Here is a 21,339-nt window from a genome sequence, read left to right as displayed (position 1 = left end):
GGAGGGAAGGAGAGAAAGAGAGGGGGAGGTGGGAGGTAGGGAGAGAAAGAGAGGGGGAGGTGGGAGGGAGGGAGAGAAAGAGAGAGGGGGAGGTGGGAGGCAGGGAGAGAAAGAGAGGGGGGGAGGTGGGAGGGAGGGAGAGAAAGAGAGGGGGAGGTGGGAGGGAGGGAGAGAAAGAGAGGGGGGAGGTGGGAGGGAGGGAGAGACAGAGAGGGGGGAGGTGGGAGGGAGGGAGAGAAAGAGAGAGGGGGAGGTGGGAGGGAGGGAGAGAAAGAGAGGGGGGAGGTGGGAGGGAAGGAGAGAAAGAGGGGGGGAGGTGGGAGGGAGGGAGAGAAAGAGAGGGGGAGGTGGAAGGGAAGGAGAGAAAGAGGGGGGAGGTGGGAGGGAAAGAGAGAAAGAGAGGGGGAGGTGGGAGGGAGAGAAAGAGAGGGGGGAGGTGGGAGGGAGGGAGAGAAAGAGAGGAGGGGTGGGAGGGAGGGAGAGAAAGAGAGGGGGAGGTGGGAGGGAGGGAGAGAGAGAGGGAGTGGGGAAAGAGTGAGAGAGTATCTTAAGGGTATCTAATACTTTGTGTCCAAACTGGCAATATTCAGTGTAGAGTAAGGCCTATGTGAGGTGTAGGGGATAAAGTGGGCCGAGGCATGCGTGTGTGTTTGTGTGTATACAGTATGTACCTCTGTGAGTTTCTTGTCTTTGAGGGGCACTTCTCCGTCATAGCAGATCTCCCACAGTGTTGTGCCGAAGCCCCATTTATCAGCCGCTACACTCAGGTTGGCAGAGTCCTTCACACACTCTGGAGCGATCCAGGGGATCCGGTCCACACACTCTGCAGGGTGACACACACACAGAGTTAGACATACAGTATGTGTATGTAAACACAGTACATACATTTAGTCATAACACAAACAAACAAATAGTCACATGTGGTGCAGAAACCAAAACACTATTGTAGTGAACACACGATAATGAACCCTCATCTGTTGGGGAGTTTGTCACTATTAATATGTCTGTAGTCCCGTCTTCCCTCACTGACAACTTTACTGTATTACAGTTCGATGTCTCCATCTCCAACCCTGTCTGACTGTCTCCATCTCCAACCCTGTCTCTGACTGTCTCCATCTCTAATCCTGTCTGACTGTCTCCATATCTAACCCTGTCTGACTGTCTCCATCTCTAACCCTGTCTCTGACTGTCTCCATCTCCAACCCTGTCTGACTGTCTCCATCTCCAACCCTGTCTCTGACTGTCTCCATCTCCAACCCTGTCTGACTGTCTCCATCTCCAACCCTGTCTCTGACTGTCTCCATCTCTAATCCTGTCTGACTGTCTCCATATCTAACCCTGTCTGACTGTCTCCATCTCTAACCCTGTCTCTGACTGTCTCCATATCTAACCCTGTCTGACTGTCTCCATCTCTAACCCTGTCTCTGACTGTCTCCATCTCTAACCCTGTCTGACTGTCTCCATCTCTAACCCTGTCTCTGACTGTCTCCATCTCTAACCCTGTCTGACTGTCTCCATCTCTAACCCTGTCTCTGACTGTCTCCGTCGTGGTCCTCTGTAGCTCAGCTGGTAGAGCACGGCGCTTGTAACGCCAAGGTAGTGGGTTCGATCCCCGGGACCACCCATACACAAAAATGTATGCACGCATGACTGTAAGTCGCTTTGGATAAAAGCGTCTGCTAAATGGCATATTATATTATATTATCTCTAACCCTCTCTCTGACTGTCTCCATCTCTAATCCTGTCTCTGACTGTCTCCATCTCTAACCCTCTCTCTGACTGTCTCCATCTCTAACCCTGTCTCTGACTGTCTCCATCTCTAACCCTGTCTCTGACTGTCTCCATCTCTAACCCTGTCTCTGACTGTCTCCATATCTAACCCTGTCTGACTGTCTCCATCTCTAACCCTGTCTCTGACTGTCTCCATCTCTAACCCTGTCTGACTGTCTCCATCTCTAACCCTGTCTCTGACTGTCTCCATCTCTAACCCTGTCTGACTGTCTCCATCTCTAACCCTGTCTCTGACTGTCTCCATCGTGGTCCTCTGTAGCTCAGCTGGTAGAGCACGGCGCTTGTAACGCCAAGGTAGTGGGTTCGATCCCCGGGACCACCCATACACAAAAATGTATGCACGCATGACTGTAAGTCGCTTTGGATAAAAGCGTCTGCTAAATGGCATATTATATTATATTATCTCTAACCCTCTCTCTGACTGTCTCCATCTCTAATCCTGTCTCTGACTGTCTCCATCTCTAACCCTCTCTCTGACTGTCTCCACCTCTAATCCTGTCTGACTGTCTCCATGTCTAACCCTGTCTGACTGTCTCCATCTATAACCCTCTCTCTGACTGTCTCCATCTCTAACCCTGTCTCTGACTGTCTCCATCTATAACCCTCTCTCTGACTGTCTCCATCTCTAACCCTGTCTAGGGCTGTTACGGTGACTGTATTACCGCCACACCGGCGGTCACGAGTCATGATGGCAGTCAAATTCCATGTGACGGTTTATTTACGGTAATTAGGCTTCTCCAAGCTCTGATGCTGCTGATGGTCATTAGTAGCCTTCCAAACTTGCTAACTGCCTGGTACTCAGCACTCTAATATCAATGCAAATGTAATCGAAAATTGAATCAAACACTTCATGAGAGCCCATGAACTCATGTTGCGCAACATTTCTATAGGCTATGCAATTGTGTGAGAAAACTGAGTGATGGCCTCTATTAAAAAGAGGAGGATCCCATCAGCTTTCCATTCGCTCCGTTCCAGGCATTATTATGAGCCGTCCTCCCCTCAGCAGCCTCCACTGGTAAATACAAGATTAAATCAAGAATAGTCTGATGGGTGACAATATTAGTCTATCACTTGTGAATGATATATTATCACTTGTGAATGATGCCCAGCTTAAGGCAAGAAACAAACAAATCTATCGCCTTTTTATTTGCAACTTTTTCAAATCATAGTCGCACACCTCATTTAGCCTAGCCCATAGGCCTCCACTACCGTTCAAAAGTTTGGGGTCACTTAGACATTTCCTTGTTTTCCATGAAAACATACATGAAATTAGTTTGAATAGGAAATATAGTAAAATGAATAGGAAATGTAGTCATTGACAAGGTTAGAAATAATGATGTTTAATTGAAATAATAATTGTGTCCTTCAAACTTTGCTTTCATCAAATAATCCTCCATTTGCAGCAATTACAGCCTTGCAGACCTTTGGCATTCTAGTTGTCAATTTGTTGAGGTAATCTGAAGAGATTTCACCCCATGCTTCCTGAAGCACCTCCCACAATTGGATTGGCTTGATGGGCACTTCTTACGTACCATACGGTCAAGCTGCTCCCACAACAGCTCAATAGGGTTGAGATCCGGTGACTGTGCTGGCCACTCCATTATAGACAGAATACCAGCTGACTGCTTCTTCCCTAAATAGTTTTTGCATAGTTTGGAACTGTGCTTTGGGTCATTGTCCTGTTGTAGGAGGAAATTGGCTCCAATCAAGCACCGTCCACAGGGTATGGCATGGCGTTGCAAAATGGAGTGATAGCCTTCCTTCTTCAAGATCCCTTTTACCCTGTACAAATCTCCCACTTTAACACCACCAAAGCAACCCCAGACCATCACATTGCCTCCAACATGCTTGACAGATGGCATCAAGCACTCCTCCACCATCTTTTCATTTCGTCTGCGTCTCACAAATGTTCTTCTTTGTGATCCGAACACCTCAAACTTCGATTCGTCTGTCCATAACACTTTTTTCCAATCTTCCTCTGTCCAGTGTCTATGTTCTTTTGCCCATCTTAATATTTTATTTTTATTGGCCAGTCTGAGATATGGCTTTTTCTTTGCAACTCTGCCAAGAAGTTCAGCATCCCGGAGTCACCTCTTCACTGTTGACGTTGAGACTGGTGTTTTGCGGGTACTATTTAATGAAGCTGCCAGTTGAGGATCTTTGAGGTGTCTGTTTCTCAAACTAATTTGTCCTCTTGCTCAGTTGTGCTTCTCTTTCTCTTTCTATTCTGGTTAGAGCCAGTTTGCGCTGTTCTGTGAAGGGAGTAGTACACAGCGTTGTACGAGATCTTCAGTTTCTTGGCAAGAATAGACTGACGAGTTTCAGAAGAAAGTTATTTGTTTCTGGCCATTTTGAGCCTGTAATCGAACCCACAATTGCTGATGCTCCAGATACTCAACTAGTCTCAATAAATGTTGATTCCTTCTTTAATCAGCACAACAGTTTTCAGCTGTGCTAACATAATTGCAAAAGGGTTTTCTAATTATCAATTAGCCTTTTAAAATGATAAACTTGGATTAGCAAACAACGTGCCATTGGAACACAGGACTGATGGTTGCTGATAATGGGCCTCTGTACGCCTATGTAGATATTCCATAAAAAATCGGCCGTTTTCAGCTACAATAGCCATTTACAACATTAACAATGTCTACACTGTATTTCTGATCAATTTGATGTTATTTTAATGGACAAAAAAATTGCTTTTCTTTCGAAAACAAGGACATTTCAAATGACCCCAAACTTTTGAACAGTAGTGTATATGTTTTAATAAGGTTTGTATCACAACTAAAAAGTGGCCAAATAACTTCATTAAATGAAGCACATTAATCCGCTTTACAACGGGTGTCGAGCCTAACTGCCATACATATGCAGCGCGTGAGTTTCAAGTTTGGGGAAGATAATTTTCACCATAAAAATGCACCCTTATAATAAAAGCATTACATGCATAATCGCATTTGTCACTTTTGAGAATGGTGTTTTCCTGCTAATGGCACGTTCGCGCTTCTACCCTACTGCCGTGTGCGCATTTCTGCGCTTATAATGTGAAGAAATAGCCTAATAGTTTATCAACATTTTAAGCTAAACGTTCTGATCTGTTGCGTCAGGCTCATTGCTTAAATTCTTTTTTTAAATGCTAGTGGTTGTATTGATTTGGGATCTATCGCATCCCACAACTGTCCCAGACTATGTTTGGAATATTTATGTCTCGCACAGAATAGAATAGGTCAACTTTTGTACTATGGGGGATAGTAGATTGACCCTACCCCTCTCTTTCACTGTCTCCATCTCTAACCCCCTCTCTCTGACTGTCTCCATCTCTAACCCTCTCTCCCACTGTCTCCATCTCTAACCCCCCTCTCTCTGACTGTCTCCATCTCTAACCCTCTCTCCCACTGTCTCCATCTCTAACCCTCTCTCCCACTGTCTCCATCTCTAACCCTCTCTCCCACTGTCTCCATCTCTAACCCCCTCTCTCTGACTGTCTCCATCTCTAACCCTCTCTCCCACTGTCTCCATCTCTAACCCCCTCTCGCCCCCTCTAGTAAGAAGGGCTCTGCTGCCTCCCGTCGTCATGTGACCTGGGCCACCCATGTTCTAGTCTGGCCTGGAGCCAAGTCCTTCCCACAAGCCCTCACTTAACTTACAGTTGACAGGAATCCACAGCCCTGCCATGCCAGTAACATAAATAAATAAATAAAGAATAGTCTTGTTCCCAAAAACAACACTTCCCAGACAAAACCTCACCTAATAACACTGTGAAGATATTCTCCTGGGCCACAAACCTTTCAGAACTCAACATACTGTACATTTTAATTCTACAAGGTTCATATTTCTACGATCTCAAATTGGGCCCTTGTCCTTTCAGAGCTTAAAGTGGATCCCTACACATCTGCAAAATAAGATAAATTGCTCTGAAAAATAACTCAAATGTAAATGTAACATGATGGTTGTCTTGCACTCAATGTGCATAACTTGCCAAACAAAATGATTCAATGAAGTCTTACCCTCTCTGGTCAACACAGTAATGGGTATGCCAGGGTCGCTGAGTTTGATGAAGGGTCCTCCCTCACTGTCCACTCCGTCTCTGGCTAGCAGGATGTTCTTGGTACACACAAAGCCATGAACTAGCTTCTTATCCTCCTACACAGACAGACACACACAGAGAGAGAGACAGACAGACAGAGAGAGAGACAGAGAGACAGACAGAGAGACAGACAGAGAGAGAGAGAGACATACACAGAGAGACAGAGAGAGAGAGAGAGAGAGAGAGAGAGAGAGAGAGAGAGCGAGAGACAGACAGAGAGACAGAGAGACAGAGACAGAGAGACAGAGACAGAGACAGAGAGAGAGAGAGAGAGAGAGAGAGAGAGAGACAGAGACAGAGAGAGAGATAGAGCAGAGAGAGAGAGAGAGAGAGAGAGAGAGAGAGAGAGAGAGAGAGAGACAGAGAGACAGAGAGAGAGAGAGAGAGCGAGAGAAAGAGAGAGAGAGAGAGAGAGAGAGAGAGAGAGAGAGAGAGAGAGAGAGAGCGAGAGAGAGAGAGAGAGAGAGAGAGAGAGAGAGAGCATGCAGGGGACAGTCAGGTACGATACAGATCCAGTTCCTAAACACCTGCATATTGTGTGTGTGTGTGTGTGCAGTATTTACAGTGCCTTCAGAAAGTGTTCACACCCCTTGACCTTTTCCACATTTTGTTGTGTTATTTAATTGTCATTTTTTGCAAATGATCTACACAAAATACTCTGTAATGTCGAAGTGGAAGAAAAATTAATAATAAAACACTAATATATCTTGATTACATAAGTATTCAACCCCCTGAGTCAATGCATGTTAGAATCATTTTTGGCAGCGATTACAGCTGTGAGTTTTTCTGGGTAAGTCTCTAAGAACTTTGCACACCTGGATTGTACAATATTTGCACATTATTCTTTAAGAAATTCTTCAAGCTCTGTCAAGTTGGTTGTTGATCATTGCTAGTCAGCCGTTTTCAAGTCTTGCCATAGATTTTCAAGCCGATTTAAGTCAAAATTGTAACTAGGCCACTCAGGAACATTTAATGTTGCCTTGGTAAGCAACTCCAGTGTATATTTGGCTTGTGTTTGAGGTTATTGTCCTGCTGAAAGGTGAAATTGTCTCCCAATGTCTGTTGGAAAGCAGACTGAACCAGGTATTCCTCTCGGATTTTGCCTGTGCTTAGCTCCATTCCGTTTCTTTTTATCCTAAAAAAACTCCCTAGTCCTTGCTGATGACAAGCATACCCATAACATGATGCAGCCACCACCATGCTTGAAAATATGAAGAGTGGTACTCAGTAATGTGTTGTGTTGGATTTGCCCCAAACAACGCGTTGTATTCAGGACATTTTTTTTACTTTAGTGCCTTATTACAAACAGGATGCATGTTTTGGAATATTTGTATTCTGTACATGCTTCTTTTCACTCTGTCATTTAGGTTAGTAATGTGGAGTAACTACAAAGTTGTTGATCCATCCTCAGTTTTCTCCTATCACTTGAACTTTTTTAAAGCCACCATTGGCCTCATGGTGAAATCCCTGAGCGGTTTCCTTCCTCTCCGGCAACTGATTAAGGAAGGACACCTGTGTCTTTGTAGTGACTGGGTGTATTCATACACCATCCAATATTCAATGTCTGCTTTTTTTCAATGTCTACCAATAGGTGCCCTTCTTTGCGAGGCATTGGAAAACCTCCCTGTTTTTTGTGGTTGAATCTGTGTTTGAAATTCACAACTTGACTGAGGGACCTTACAGATAATTGTATGTGTGGGGTACAGAGATGAGGTAGTCATAAAAAAATTATGTTATACACTATTATTGCAAACAGAGTCCATGCAACTTATTATGTGACTTGTTAAGCAAATTCTTACTCCTGAACTTATTTAGGCTTACCATAACTGAAGACATTTCAGAGTGTGTGTTTCTTACCAGGTAGCTGAGAGCGCTGGCCAGTTGTTTGGCCACCTGGAACTTCCATGGTGTACTGAGAGGACTGTGTTGTCTCCGCATGAACAGATCCAATGGACCTAACTGGACAAACTCCTCCACCATGATATCTGGGAGAGAGAGAGAGACATGGATAGCAGTGGAGGCTGCGGAGAGAAGGACGGCTCATCATAATGGCTGGAACGGAGCGAATGAAATGGCATCAAACGCATGGAAACCATGTGTGTATTTGATACCATTCCACCCATTCCGCTCCAGCCATTACCACAAGCCCAGTTAAGGTGCCACCAACCTCCTGTGCTAGATAGTCAATACAAATGTACACACACACTTCGAGGCAAGCAACACTAAACCATGCATGAGAGCACCAGCTGTTCTGGACGACTGTGTGGTCTCGCTCTCCGTACCCGATGTGAGTAAGACCTTTAAACATTCTCAAGGCCGCGGGGCCAGACAGAAAACCAGGACGCGTACTCAGAGCATGCGCTGACCAGCTGGCAAGTGTCTTCACTGACATTTTCAACCTATCCCTGACCCAGTCTGTAATACCAACTTGTTTCAAGCAGACCACCATAGTCCCTGTACTCAAGAACGCCAAAGTAACCTGCCTAAATGACCATTTCCCTGTATCACTCACATCTATAGCCATGAAACACCATCATCCCAGACACCCTGGACAAACTCCAATTTGCATACCACCCCAACAGATCCACAGATGACGCAATCTCTATTGCACTCCACACTGCCCTCACCCACCTGAACAAAGGGAATACAGTACATTCGGAAAGTATTCAGACCCCTTGACTTTTTCCACATTTTGCTACATTACAGCCTTATTCTAAAATGGATTAACTGTTTTTTTCTCCTTATCAATCTACACACAATACCCCATGATGACAAAGCAAAAACTGGTTTTATTTTTTGTGTGCAAATATATATTTAAAAAAAACTTTAATATCACATTACATAAGTATTCAGACCATTTACTCAGTACTTTGTTGAAGCACCTTTGGCAGCGATTACAGCTGTGAGTCTTCTTGGATATGATGCTTCAAGCTTGGCACACCTGTATTTGGGGAGTTTCTCCCATTCGTCTCTGCAGATCCTCTCAAGCTATTTTCAGATCTCTCCAGAGATGTTAGATCGGGTTCAAGACCGGGACCTGGCTGGGCCACTCAAGGACATTCAGAGACTTGTCCCGAAGTCACTCCTGCGTTGTCTTGGCTGTGTGCTTAGGGTCGTTGTCCTGTTGGAAGGTGAACCGTCGCCCCAGTCTGAGGTCCTGAGTGCTCTGGAGCAGGTTTTCATAAAGGATCTCTCTGTACTTTGCTCCGTTCATCTTACCCTCGACCCTGAATAGTCTCCCAGTCCCTGCAGCTGAAAAACATTCCCACAGCATGATGCTGCCACCACCGTGCTTCACTGTAGGGATGGTGCCAGGTTTCCTCCAGACGTGACGCTTGGCATTCAGGCCAAAGAGTTCAATCTTGGTTTCATCAGACCAGAGAATCTTGTTTCTCATGGTCTGAGAGTCCTTTAGGTGCCTTTTGGCAAACTCCAAGCGGGCTGTCATGTGCCTTTTACTGAGGAATGGCTTCTGTCTGGCCACTCTACCATAAAGGAGTGCTGCAGACATGGCTGTCCTTCTGGAAGTTTCTCCCATCTCCACAGAGGAACTTTTGGTCACCTTCCTGACCAAGGCCCTTCTCTCCGGATTGCTCAGTTTTGCTGGGCGGCCAGCTCTAGGAAGTCTTGGTGGTTCCAAACTTCTTCCATTTAAGAATGATGGAGGCCACTGTGTTCTTGGGGACCTTCAATGCTGCAGACATTTTTTGGTACCCTTCCCCAGATCTGTGCCTTGACACAATCCTGTCTCAGAGCTCTACGGACAATTCCTTCAACCTCATGGCTTGGTTTTTGCTCTGACATGCACCGTCAACTGTGGGACCTTATATAGACAGGTGTATGCCTTTCCAAATCATGTCCAATCAATTGAATGTAGGATGATCAAGGGAAACAGGATGCACCTGAGCTCAATGTTGAGTCTCATAGCAAAGGGTCTGAATACTTATGTAAATAAGGTATTTCTGTTTTTTATTTAATATATTTGCAAAAATGACTAAAAACCTGTTTTCCGCTTTGTCATTATGGAGTATTGTGTGTAGATTGATGAGGAAAAACATTTATTTAATCAATTTTAGAATAAGGCTGTAACGTAACAAAATGTGGAAAAAGTGAAGGGGTCTGAATACTTTCTGAATGTACTGTACCTACAGTATGTATGAATGCTGTTAATTGACTACAGCTCAGCATTCAACACCATACTGCTCTCAGGACCCTGGGACTGAACACCTCCCTCTGCAAATGGATCCTGGACTTCCTGACGGGCCACCCCCAGGCAGTTAGGGTAGGTAATAACACATCCACCATGTTGACCATCAACACAGGGGCCCCTCAGGGGTGTGTGCTTAGTCCCTTCCCGTACTCCCTGTTCACGCACGACTTCAAGGCCACGCACGCCTCCAACACCTTTATCAAGTTTGCTGACGACACGGCGGTGGTAGGACTCATCACTGACAACGATGAGGCAGCCTAAAAATATACAGCTGCACCATTGAGAGCATCTTGACTGGTTGCATCACTGCTTGGTACGGCAACTGCAAGGCACCCGAACGCAAGGCGCTACAGAGAGTGGTGAGTACAGCCCAGTACATCACTGGGGCCGAGCTCCCTGCCATCCAGGACATCTCTATCAGTCGGTGTCATAGGAAGGCCCAAAAAATTGTCAAAGACTCCAGCCACTCAAGCCATACTGTTCTCTCTGCTACCGCATGGCAAGCGTTACCAATGCACCAGTCTGGAACCAACAGGACCCTGAACAGCTTCTACCCCCAAGCCCTAAGACTGCTAAACCAGACTGCTAAATAGTTAATCAAATGGCTACCTGCATTGACCCTTTTTTGCACTAACTCTCTTGCACTGACTCTATGCACACAAACTGGACTCTACCCAGACACTCACACATACATACACTGACACCCCAACAAACACACACACACACACACTACATACGCCCACACACACATAACATGTGCACACATGCATAGACTGATCATGTCTTTGTCAGTGGGCAAACGTACAAAATCAGCAGGTGATCAAATACTTTTTTCCCTCACTGTAGCTGAATCTCAAACCCAACGCTTGGCCCATAAGTCCTTTATCGAGTGCTCGAGGTGCTCGAGGTGGTCGGTTTGAGATTCAGCCTATGTCAACGTACTATTCAATACTGAGTCAACAGCTCATGGGGAATTCATTATTTGCAAATAATGGCAAGTCCTATCATATCTCCTGATCTGCTACTGAAATACTGTAGTATATGTCCTGTATGAACACTGCTTACACTAATCAATGAAGAGAAGTTTAGAGGGGTCATGTAGGATACTGTGTGTGTGTGTGTGTGTGTGTGTGTGTGTGTGTGTGTGTGTGCGCGTGTGTGTGTGTGTGTGTGTATGCGTGTGTGTGTGTGTGTGTGTGTGTGTGCGCGTGTGCGTGTGTGTGTGTGTGTGTATGCGTGTGTGTGTGTGTGTGTGTGTGTGTGTGTGTGTGTGTGTGCGTGTGCGTGCGTACACTCACTCTCAAGGTGGCGTACACAGACTCCATAGAGCAGGGCGATGTGCTTATGGGAGACCTGCCGCATCATACTGGCTGTCTCAAAGAAGGCCTGGGGAGAGACAGAGAAAAATAGAGGGACAGGAGAGAGAGAGAAAAAGAGAGAGAGAGAGAGAGAGAGAGAGAGAGAGAGAGAGAGAGAGAGAGAGAGAGAGAGAGAGAGAGAGAGAGAGAGAGAGAGACATAGGAAGACAGGAGAGAGAGAGAGAGAGAGAGAGAGAGAGAGAGAGAGAGAGAGAGAGAGAGCGAGAGACATAGGTAGAGACAGGAGAGAGAGAGAGAGAGCGAGAGACATAAGAAGAGACAGGAGAGAGAGAGAAAAGAGAGGGAGAGAGAGGGGGAGAGAGAGTCAGAGTTAGCTAATATGGAACGTGGCAAAATACTGACACAGTCTAATAAAAAGCATGAGCTAGAGCACACCCAGAGAACATCACTTAGTGTAGAGGTGCTGACTAACGACAAGTAAACTGTAAGCTATAAAAACAAATAAAGAGAGTCCACACTCCATATATAAACTCCCAGTCCTTTATTGGGTAAAACACCAACGTTTCGGCATCACTGTGCCTTCTTCACTCTTCTTGAGGGAGTCCTTAAAAGAATCCCATGATGTAGATAGTGTAAGTGTGTCTTACCAGGGAGATGTCTCTGTGTCCAGACCCCAACACCTTCAGAACTACTTTGAGCTCCTGAGAGGAATAGTATCCTGCATCCTCCTCACTCTTCACCTTCAGTACTCCAGCATAGATGTTGGTCCGGGTACCCAGACCCAGGTGCTCTCCCTGATAGAGACAGGAGGAACAGATACACACATCATAAATACACACTGGTGACAAGCACCAGTAAGAAAACACTAGAAAGTGTTTTAGAAAAGTAAAGATTGTGGCTTGAAAAGAAAAGATTGACAAAGTCTCTTTCAGCCGATGGATGGATGGATGTGACTGAGAGGTACTGGAAGGGTACTGTTTGTGTGTGTAGCAGTGTGTGTAGCAGAGTGTGTGTTTGTGTAGAGTGTGTGTGTAGAGTTTGTGTAGCAGTGTGTGTAGCAGAATGTGTGTAGCAGTGTGTGTAGCAGTGTGTAGCAGTGTGTGTGTGTGTAGAGTGTGTGTAGAGTGTGTGTGGAGTGTGTGTAGAGTGTGTGTAGAGTGTGTGTAGAGTGTGTGTGTGTAGAGTGTATGTAGCAGTGTGTGTAGCAGTGTGTGTAGTGTGTGTAGAGTGTGTGTAGAGTGTGTGTAGAGTGTGTGTGTGTAGAGTGTATGTAGCAGTGTGTGTAGCAGTGTGTGTAGTGTGTGTAGAGTGTGTGTAGCAGTGTGTGTAGAGTGTATGTAGAGTGTGTGTAGAGTATGTGTAGCAGTGTGTGTGTGTGGAGTGTGTGTAGAGTGTGTGTAGAGTGTGTGTGTGTAGAGTGTATGTAGCAGTGTGTGTAGCAGTGTGTGTAGTGTGTGTAGAGTGTGTGTAGCAGTGTGTGTAGAGTGTGTGTAGCAGTGTGTGTAGAGTGTATGTAGAGTGTGTGTAGATTATGTGTAGCAGTGTGTGTGTGTGGAGTGTGTGTAGCAGTGTGTGTAGTGTGTGTAGAGTGTGTGTAGCAGTGTGTGTAGAGTGTGTGTAGTGTGTGTAGCAGTGTGTGTAGCAGTGTGTGTAGCAGTGTGTGTAGCAGTGTGTAGCAGTGTGTGTAGAGTGTGTGTAGAGTGTGTGTAGCAGTGTGTGTAGAAGTGTGTGTAGAGTGTGTGTAGCAGTGTGTGTAGAGTGTGTGTAGAGTGTGTGTAGCAGTGTGTGTAGCAGTGTGTGTAGAGTATGTGTGATACTGCACCTGTATGATCTCCTCCTTGAGGATCCTGTGGAAGCTGAGTTGACTCTCCTGCAGGGGTGTCTGGGGGATCAGCACTCTGTCCTTAGTTACCACCAGCAGGTTGGACACCTCTGAAACACACACACATACATCCCATATTAGCCAGTGCAACACACACACACACACATACATCCCATATTAGCCAGTGCAACACACACACACACACACACACTCCACATTAGCCAGTGCAACACACACCAGGGTTACATTCATCAGGGCATGCAACAACATGAAAAACATTTTCAATGCCCAGTGCAGTCCAAAACGATTTTCCTGTGTTTTATATACATTTCCACACTATGAGGTTGTAATAATACTGTGAAATTGTGAAAATTAGGATAATACCCTTTTAAGAGCTGTTTGAAAAGACCTCCTGAAATGTCTGTTTTGGTGGGATGGAGTTTTGGCCTTCCATGGTGACATTGCCGTGTGGTAAATGAGTTAAAGAGAAAACATTTTCAACTTTGTCACGGTTTCGGCCGAGGCTGCCTCTCTTCCTTGCTCGGGCAGGCTTCGGCGGTCGTCGTCTCCGGAGTACTAGCTGCCACCGTTGTATGTTTCGATGTTCGTTTGGTTTTGTCTTGATGTTGTACACCTGTTATCGTTTAGCGTTCATTATTGTCCTATAAGTTCTCGTTGTGTTTGTCATGTGTTGTGTGTGATTGAACTTGCTGTCGTGTATGTCTGTGCTTCGTTCTCTCCTCTGTGTTGGAGAGGTTCTCGCACGTGTTTGTGCGTTTTTGTTATTTTGTTTGATTTTACGCCTGTGTGCGTAATCGCTCGTATCCAAGCTCTTTTGACTCGTTTTGAGTTTTGGTTCACTAAAGTCTATTGGACTAAGTTCCTGCGTCCTGCGCTTGATTCCTGCACCACACCTTCACAGCACACCTTCTGACAAACTTCATATTCATCATCTCCAGAACCAACCCAACATCAACATACTTTTGTATATATAGTGTATAGTGTATGTGGACACCCCTTCAAATTAGTGGATTTGGCTATTTCAGCCACACCCGTTGCTGACAGGTATATAAAATCGAGCACACAGCCATGCAATCTCCATAGACAAACATTGGCAGTAGAATGGCCTTACTGAAGAGCTCAGTGACTTTCAACGTGGCACCGTCACAGGATGCCACCTTTCCAACAAGTCAGTTCGACACATTTCTGCCCTGCTAGAGCTGCCCCTGTCAACTGTAAGTGCTGTTATTGTGAAGTGGAAATGTCTAGGAACAACAACGGCTCAGCCGTGAAGTAGTAAGCCACACAAGCTCACAGAACGGGACCGCCGAGTGCTGAAGTGCATAGCGCGTAAAAATCGTCTGTCCTCGGTTGCAACACTCAGTACCGAGTTCCAGTCAGGGCTCTGTGCAGACCAGTCATGTTGATTTTGGAATGAGATGTTCAGCAGGTGTCCACATACTTTTGGTCATGTAGTGTATGTGAAAATGGTGCGTTTCTATGTTTTGTAGTAAAAAAAGATAGAGGAAGTGTTTCCAATGACATCATCGGTGTGCATCATGTGATTTTAACAAATTATGAGGAGGCATTGCCTACCAATTGTCTACTAATTGCTTAATGATGTCATTGGAAACACTTATCTTCCTCTATCTTTTTTTTCTACAAAACATAGAAATGCGCCATTACACATATGTTGATGTTGGGGTGGTGCTAGAGATAATGAATATGTAGTTGAAAAAAATAGAAATGTCCCTTTAGTTAATAGATCAATAACAAAGAGAGTTCCAAACCGCTCTGCCAACAACAGTAAATGTTCAGTTTCCCCCTCCCCATTCAGACCACTCCCAGACAGTCCTAGCAAAATTCTTGCCTGAGAAATTGGTATTTGCTAAGAAGCTATTTTTTGTGTCTTTTTTTTTTTTTTTTTTTTAAACAATCACAATAAGGTACTTAATTTTTGGAGATAAAAACAACTGCATTGAACCTTTAAAAGTTTTCAGTTTTGGTGCCTAATGAACACCACCCAGGCTTCTGCAACACAGACACCAGTCTCCCTATCAGTTGGTAAAGAATGAACAAAGGGGGGGGGCTGGTGTTCGGCTTGAAAACAACAAGTGTGTCTGCTTGCGTAAGCATAAATGTATGTGAGTAGTACAGATGAGTATATGCACGTAGGTGCGTGTGTGGAGTTTGAACGCCCCCGCAGGTGTGGCTGGGTGGAGAGGAGGAAGTGATGTTCTGACAATAACAACTCTCTGTGGTTGTCAACACACACACATATGTTTGTTTTACTATCCTTGTGGGGACCAAACAATTGATTCCCATTCAAAATCCTATTTTCCCTAACCCCAACTTTAACCCTAACCCTAACCCTAACCCCAAACCCTAACCTAACTCCTAACCCCAATTCTAACCCTAACCCTAGCCGCTAAGCCTAAAATTGCCTTTTTCCTTGTGGGGACCGGCGAAATGTCAGCACTTGTGTGAATATTCCTTGTTTTACCATCCTTGTGAGGACTTCTGGTCCCCATAAGGATAGTAAAACCGAAAATGTGAACAGACGCACACACACAACAACATAAAAACTAGGGGTGTAACAGTTCTCCTAACAGTTCACAAAATCACAGTACAGTACGTATTGCGGTTTTGGGGTCAGGGTTCGGTTCGGTACAGTGGGAAAATGAATTGTAATTTACAATGTTCAGCATTCTCAATGTTCCTTGCATTGTCTGTTCTGACTGGATTGTTATGTTGGGCCTCTCAAGTTTCCACTCTGATGCTGCGTTTATAACCATGTGGGAGGTGGGAATGTACCAGTTGTGAAGTCGTAAATACCAGTTGGATTCATTCATGTGATTTGAACTCGTTGAGAAACGTTGATTGACTAATGGCCATCAAGCTGTGTCAACCATAAATTAAAAGTACAACTATTATGCTTGTAAACAAGTTCAAAACCACATTAATAGATTGCCAAGAAAAAGCTACACTCAGGAATTAAGGCAGCCAAACAGAGGTACAAACTCAGGCTAGAGCAGCAGTTCTCCAGCAACGACTGCTCGTCTGTCTGGAAAGGACTAAAACAAATGACCAACTACAAACTAAAAGCTCCCCCGACGGCAAACGACCCCTCACTGCCAAATAAACTAAACCAGTTTTACTGCAGATTTGACTCACAAAGGCCCCTCAACTTCGGCTTTGGTTTGCTTAAGGCCTCTACACTGTTTATGTGCCTAGATCTACGCAGGTGCATGTTTATAGGTGTATTCATTCGGGTTCACAGTGCAGACCGAACCGAGGTCCCCGTACCGAACACCCCTACCATTACACCCCTAATAAAAACACACGCTTCCACCTCCCACACCTGTCTGCTGTAAACAGAGGAGAGCTGTGCTGTGGAAACCACAGTATTACTCCGTCTTCCTTCTCCTGACGCACACACACACACACACACACACACACACACACACACACACACACACACACACACACACACACACAGAGAGAGAGAGAGAGGATAAACAGGACAGGGTGCTCACAGACACACAGTACATGCACGCACACAGACACACAGTACATGCACGCACACAGACACATACAATTGCAAAAACACCCACACATAGATACTGTCCCTCCTTCCCTCCATCTTACACCCACACACACGCACCCACGCACTGTAAAACAATGAAAACATTTGACAAGTTTATAACCTAAACAAACCAAAAAAACGGCATTTACAATGCAAGATTAAACATGTTAGTCAGCTTTTTTCTTTCAGTTTCCAACCAGGAGAACAGCTATATCTCCTAAGTGTTCAGATTTTGTCACGCTCTGGCTCCGGGACTTTGTATTTTGAGCCAGGGTGTGTTCGTTTTGGTTGTGTTTTGTTTGGTTGGTTTGTCATTGGTTGTGTTTGGTCAAATGACTCCCAATCGGAGGTAACGAGTGTCAGCTGTCGGCTCGTTATCTCTGATTGGGAGCCATATTTAAACTGTGTGTTTTCACCTTGTGTTTGTGGGTTTTTGTTCTATGTTCAGTCGTTGTCACTGAGGACTTCATGATCGTGTTTTGTTTTGTATTCTCGTGTATTTCATTAAAGTCAATATGTTCGCTACCAACGCTGCGCTTTGGTCCTACTTCATAGACGGTCGTGACAGAAAAACCCACCACAACGAGACCAAGCAGCGTTTCCAGGAGTTGGATGACGAGTGGTGGAGACAGAAGAGCGAAGGTTGGGAGAGGACTATAGAGGCCTGGTCCACGGGGAGGAGAGAACCCCAGAAAATTTTTATGGGGGGGCTCACGACATCGGGGCAGCAGGAGGCCGCTATGGAGCGGTCCAGCGGGGTCGCAGAGGAGGCCGCCAGGTTACGGGGGCCACTGGTAGAAGAGGGGATGGAAGGCGTAGAGGCACGGCGAGAGGTACTGGCGGGTGTTGCCAGTCCGGTCCGGCCCGTTCCAGATCCCGGTGTAGAGCCAGTGGTGTGTGTCCCCAGTACGGTCCGGTCTATTCCTGCTCCCCGCTCCAAACCTACGGTGTGCGTCGACAGCCCAGCCCGGCCCGTTCCTGCGCTCCGCACCGAGTCTGTGGTGCGCGTCGCCAGCCCAGCCCGGCCTGTTCCTGCTCCTCGCACTAAGCCTACGGTGTGCGTCGCCAGCCCAGCCCGGCCTGTTCCTGTTCCACGCGCAAAGCCTACGGTGTGCGTCGCCAGCCCAGCCCGGCCTGTTCCTGTTCCACGCGCAAAGCCTACGGTGTGCGTCGCCAGGCCGACCCGGCCTGTTCCTGCCACTCGCACCAAACCTACGGTGCGAGTCGTCAGCCTGGTTCAGCCCGTTCCTGCTACTCGCACCAAACCAGGGATGCGAGTCGTCAGCCTGGTCCAGCCCGTTCCTGCTACTCGCACCAAGCCAAGGGTGCGAGTCGTCAGCCGGGTTCAGCTCGTCCCTGCTACTCGCACCAAGCCAAGGGTGCGAGCCGTCAGCCTGATCCAGCCCATTCCTGCTACTCGCACCAAGCCAGGGATGCGAGTCGTCAGCTTGGTGAGGCCCGTTCCGGCTCCACGCATCAAGCCTAGGGTGCGTATCGTCAGCCAGGTCCGGTCCGTTCCTGCCTCACGCGCCAAGCCAGGGGTGCGCGTCGTCAGTCCAGATCCTACCAGCTGGGTCAGATCGGACCGGGGGCGCTACGGGGGGATTGAAGAAGGGTGGGGGTCAAGCCCGGAACCGGAGCCGCCTCCGAGGAGTAATGCCCACCCAGCCCTCCCCTGTTTTGGGGTTTTGAGGAGCGGTCGCAGTCCGCGCCTTTAGGGGGGGGTACTGTCACGCTCTGGCTCCGGGACTTTGTATTTTGAGCCAGGGTGTGTTCGTTTTGGTTGTGTTTTGTTTGGTTGGTTTGTCATTGGTTGTGTTTGGTCAAATGACTCCCAATCGGAGGTAACGAGTGTCAGCTGTCGGCTCGTTATCTCTGATTGGGAGCCATATTTAAACTGTGTGTTTTCACCTTGTGTTTGTGGGTTTTTGTTCTATGTTCAGTCGTTGTCACTGAGGACTTCATGATCGTGTTTTGTTTTGTATTCTCGTGTATTTCATTAAAGTCAATATGTTCGCTACCAACGCTGCGCTTTGGTCCTACTTCATAGACGGTCGTGACAGATTTTCCTTTCCTATCGTCTTGTTTAAAGTGCATTTAGTCATTCGATATTGATGTGACTTTCCATGCCTTTTATTCAGATCAGTGTTAGGAATGTCTGTCAGCTTACCTACATTTCAGCACAACTAAACAGGACATTTGATTCAATAAATCTTTTAAATGTTTGTTACTCAACTGTGTTGAGTTCATTTCTGTTAACATATTTCCCAACATGCTTTGTTGGAGGTAGATTTTTTTTTTTTACAATAGTTTGTTTTAATATCTATGTTTCCTCATGCACATTGATTAATTAATTGATCTTATACTACACAAAGATAAATCAATTAAATTTTTCTAAACTAATACAGTCTGTAAGGGGTTGGATTTATTGCACCCGTTACTGAGATAGTTTTTCCAGTTTAGGTAGTCTTGTTTGTCAAGTCCTTCATCATAGCAGTCCTTCTGAGTGCAGGTTGTGGGTGATAAAATACTATCTGGCTGGATTCCGATAGGAATTACTAATCACTTCACAAACCAGCGTATTGTGACTTGCAGGTCTGATGTCGCCCATGAGCCAGGATTTTCAGACCACAATGTCGAGAATAACTAGGCCATAACTAAAGGCCTTATGACATGTATAATATGTGGTCATAAAGGGTTTAATATAAATTGAAACACATTCCCTTAGGCAGTCACTTGGTGAAAGCTTGAGGAATATAAGTTATTGAATGCAACAACCATGTCTGTCACTAACAAACACAGTCATGGGTGGTTATCACTCACATTCACTCAAAAGGCATGCTGGGAAATATGCAAATACAGCTTTACACCCTACAGTGTTAAAACAACACCCCCAGTGTTAGTGTTTAAAACCTAAACGCCTTGTGCTGAATAAATGTGCCCCTGTGTTTAAAAAGTGTTACAGCGAATAAACATGTTCTGGTGTTTACAATCGTAACACTGTGACGCGTTTTCATTGAAATTCTAAATGCCTTAACGCGTTTAAAAAGTGTTACAGAAAAGTGTTTAGTTATGTGTTCAGATCCTAAACACTTGGTTTTACAGTGTACACATACAATTGCAAAAACACATAGCCACATCCACACACGGATGCACACAGCTACAAACAGAGCTGAGGTACTGAGAGGGTTAAGCGAGTGGTTACCATGGTGAGGCAGTGTCGCTAAGAGAAACTAGAACTCATCGTGTAAACAGGCTTTAAAAGGAACATCCTTTCAGCTGACCAGAGCCAAATCACACTGAGGGTTTAAGGCAATGTGTGTGATTGTGTGTGTTTGACATGTATACAAAGGGCAGCGTGACATTCTGAGGGGCTGAAATAAAAATACTAAAAGCTGAAGTGAGACTTTCATACTGACCAATAGTATGAGACACAGTGTACGTGCAGGTGTGTGTACGTGTGTGTGTGTGTGTATGTGGGTGTGTGTGTTTGTGTGTGTACTGTATGTGTGTGTCTCTCTCCCCCTACCTCTGGGCTGTGGGGGGCAGCAGCGGCTGAGCTGGAAGCGGAGGTTATCCGTACGGAGGTTCTGTCCAGACAGGTGTTCTAGCAGCTCTCTGAGAGATGACCTGTAGGTCTCTGTCCCGTAGAGACGGAAACCCTCTGAACCCACCTCGATCTGGAAGTTCTTATACTGACGCACCTGTCTCGACTCACACAGATCCAACTGAAGACAGAGAGGGGGATGGAGGGATGGAGATAGGGGAAGAGGGAGAGGGGGGAGAGACATAAGGAGAGGCGAGTGGTCAGATTGAAGGCATCAAAAGAAAGGAGAAGAAAATTTGAGGGAGAGAGGGAGTGAAAGAGGGAAATATGTTAGAACAACCACACAAGAGTTCAGCTGGTAGTGAAAGAGGGAAATATGTTAGAACAACCACACAAGAGTTCAGCTGGTAGTGAAAGCGGGAAATATGTTAGAACAACCACACAAGAGTTCAGCTGGTACTGAATTCATTTCATTGAGAATGGATGCCCCAAACAAGAACACACTCACATACTCTGTTTCTCTCTCTCACACACACACACACACACACACACACACACACACACACACACACACACACACACTGCGAGCCCATGTTTGACCATGTCTCATGCATGCATATGAGGCTGCTCATTCAGTGTTACTAATGGAGTTCATCTCACCTTACCATGGTGCTGTAATGTGATACATACACCAGACCAGACCACCAGGTTACGCTCAAAATGTACTCTGATCTGGTGTGTCACCTGGTATGTGCTTGTTTTGACAGTAACCACACATTGTCTGAAAAGGACTTCCTTATTGCTCTTATATCATCATTATTGTTCTCAGTACTCTTTATCAGATAAAAACGAAACAGTCAAACAATGAGTGTGTGTGTGTGTCATGTTTTGGTATCATCTGAGTTATAACTGTTCATAAGACAGCTCCTAGTCACTTCCTTGTGTGATGATCTGTGAACTCTGAACTTTGGCGTTTTATC

The 21,339-nt window shown here is 45.7% G+C and overlaps 1 protein-coding gene across 2 annotated transcripts in view; it reads right to left on the bottom strand.

Annotated features, from left to right (window-relative positions):
- Positions 1 to 21,339, bottom strand: part of jak1 (Janus kinase 1) — a 91,695-nt gene that overhangs the window by 18,753 nt on the left and 51,603 nt on the right. For both annotated transcript variants that reach the window (XM_084163979.1, XM_084163980.1), the window contains 7 exons: positions 20,342 to 20,540; positions 13,227 to 13,336; positions 12,052 to 12,198; positions 11,384 to 11,471; positions 7,733 to 7,860; positions 5,796 to 5,931; positions 672 to 823 (listed from right to left, as the gene is read on the bottom strand). In XM_084163979.1, coding sequence (XP_084020105.1) covers positions 672 to 823; positions 5,796 to 5,931; positions 7,733 to 7,860; positions 11,384 to 11,471; positions 12,052 to 12,198; positions 13,227 to 13,336; positions 20,342 to 20,540 — 960 coding nt within the window. The remainder of the gene's footprint in view (positions 1 to 671; positions 824 to 5,795; positions 5,932 to 7,732; positions 7,861 to 11,383; positions 11,472 to 12,051; positions 12,199 to 13,226; positions 13,337 to 20,341; positions 20,541 to 21,339) is intronic.

This window comes from Coregonus lavaretus (assembly GCF_964263955.1).
Source record: "Coregonus lavaretus genome assembly, chromosome: 6".
Classification (NCBI taxonomy): Eukaryota; Metazoa; Chordata; class Actinopteri; order Salmoniformes; family Salmonidae; genus Coregonus; species Coregonus lavaretus.
This window is presented reverse-complemented; position numbering and strand designations above follow the sequence as displayed.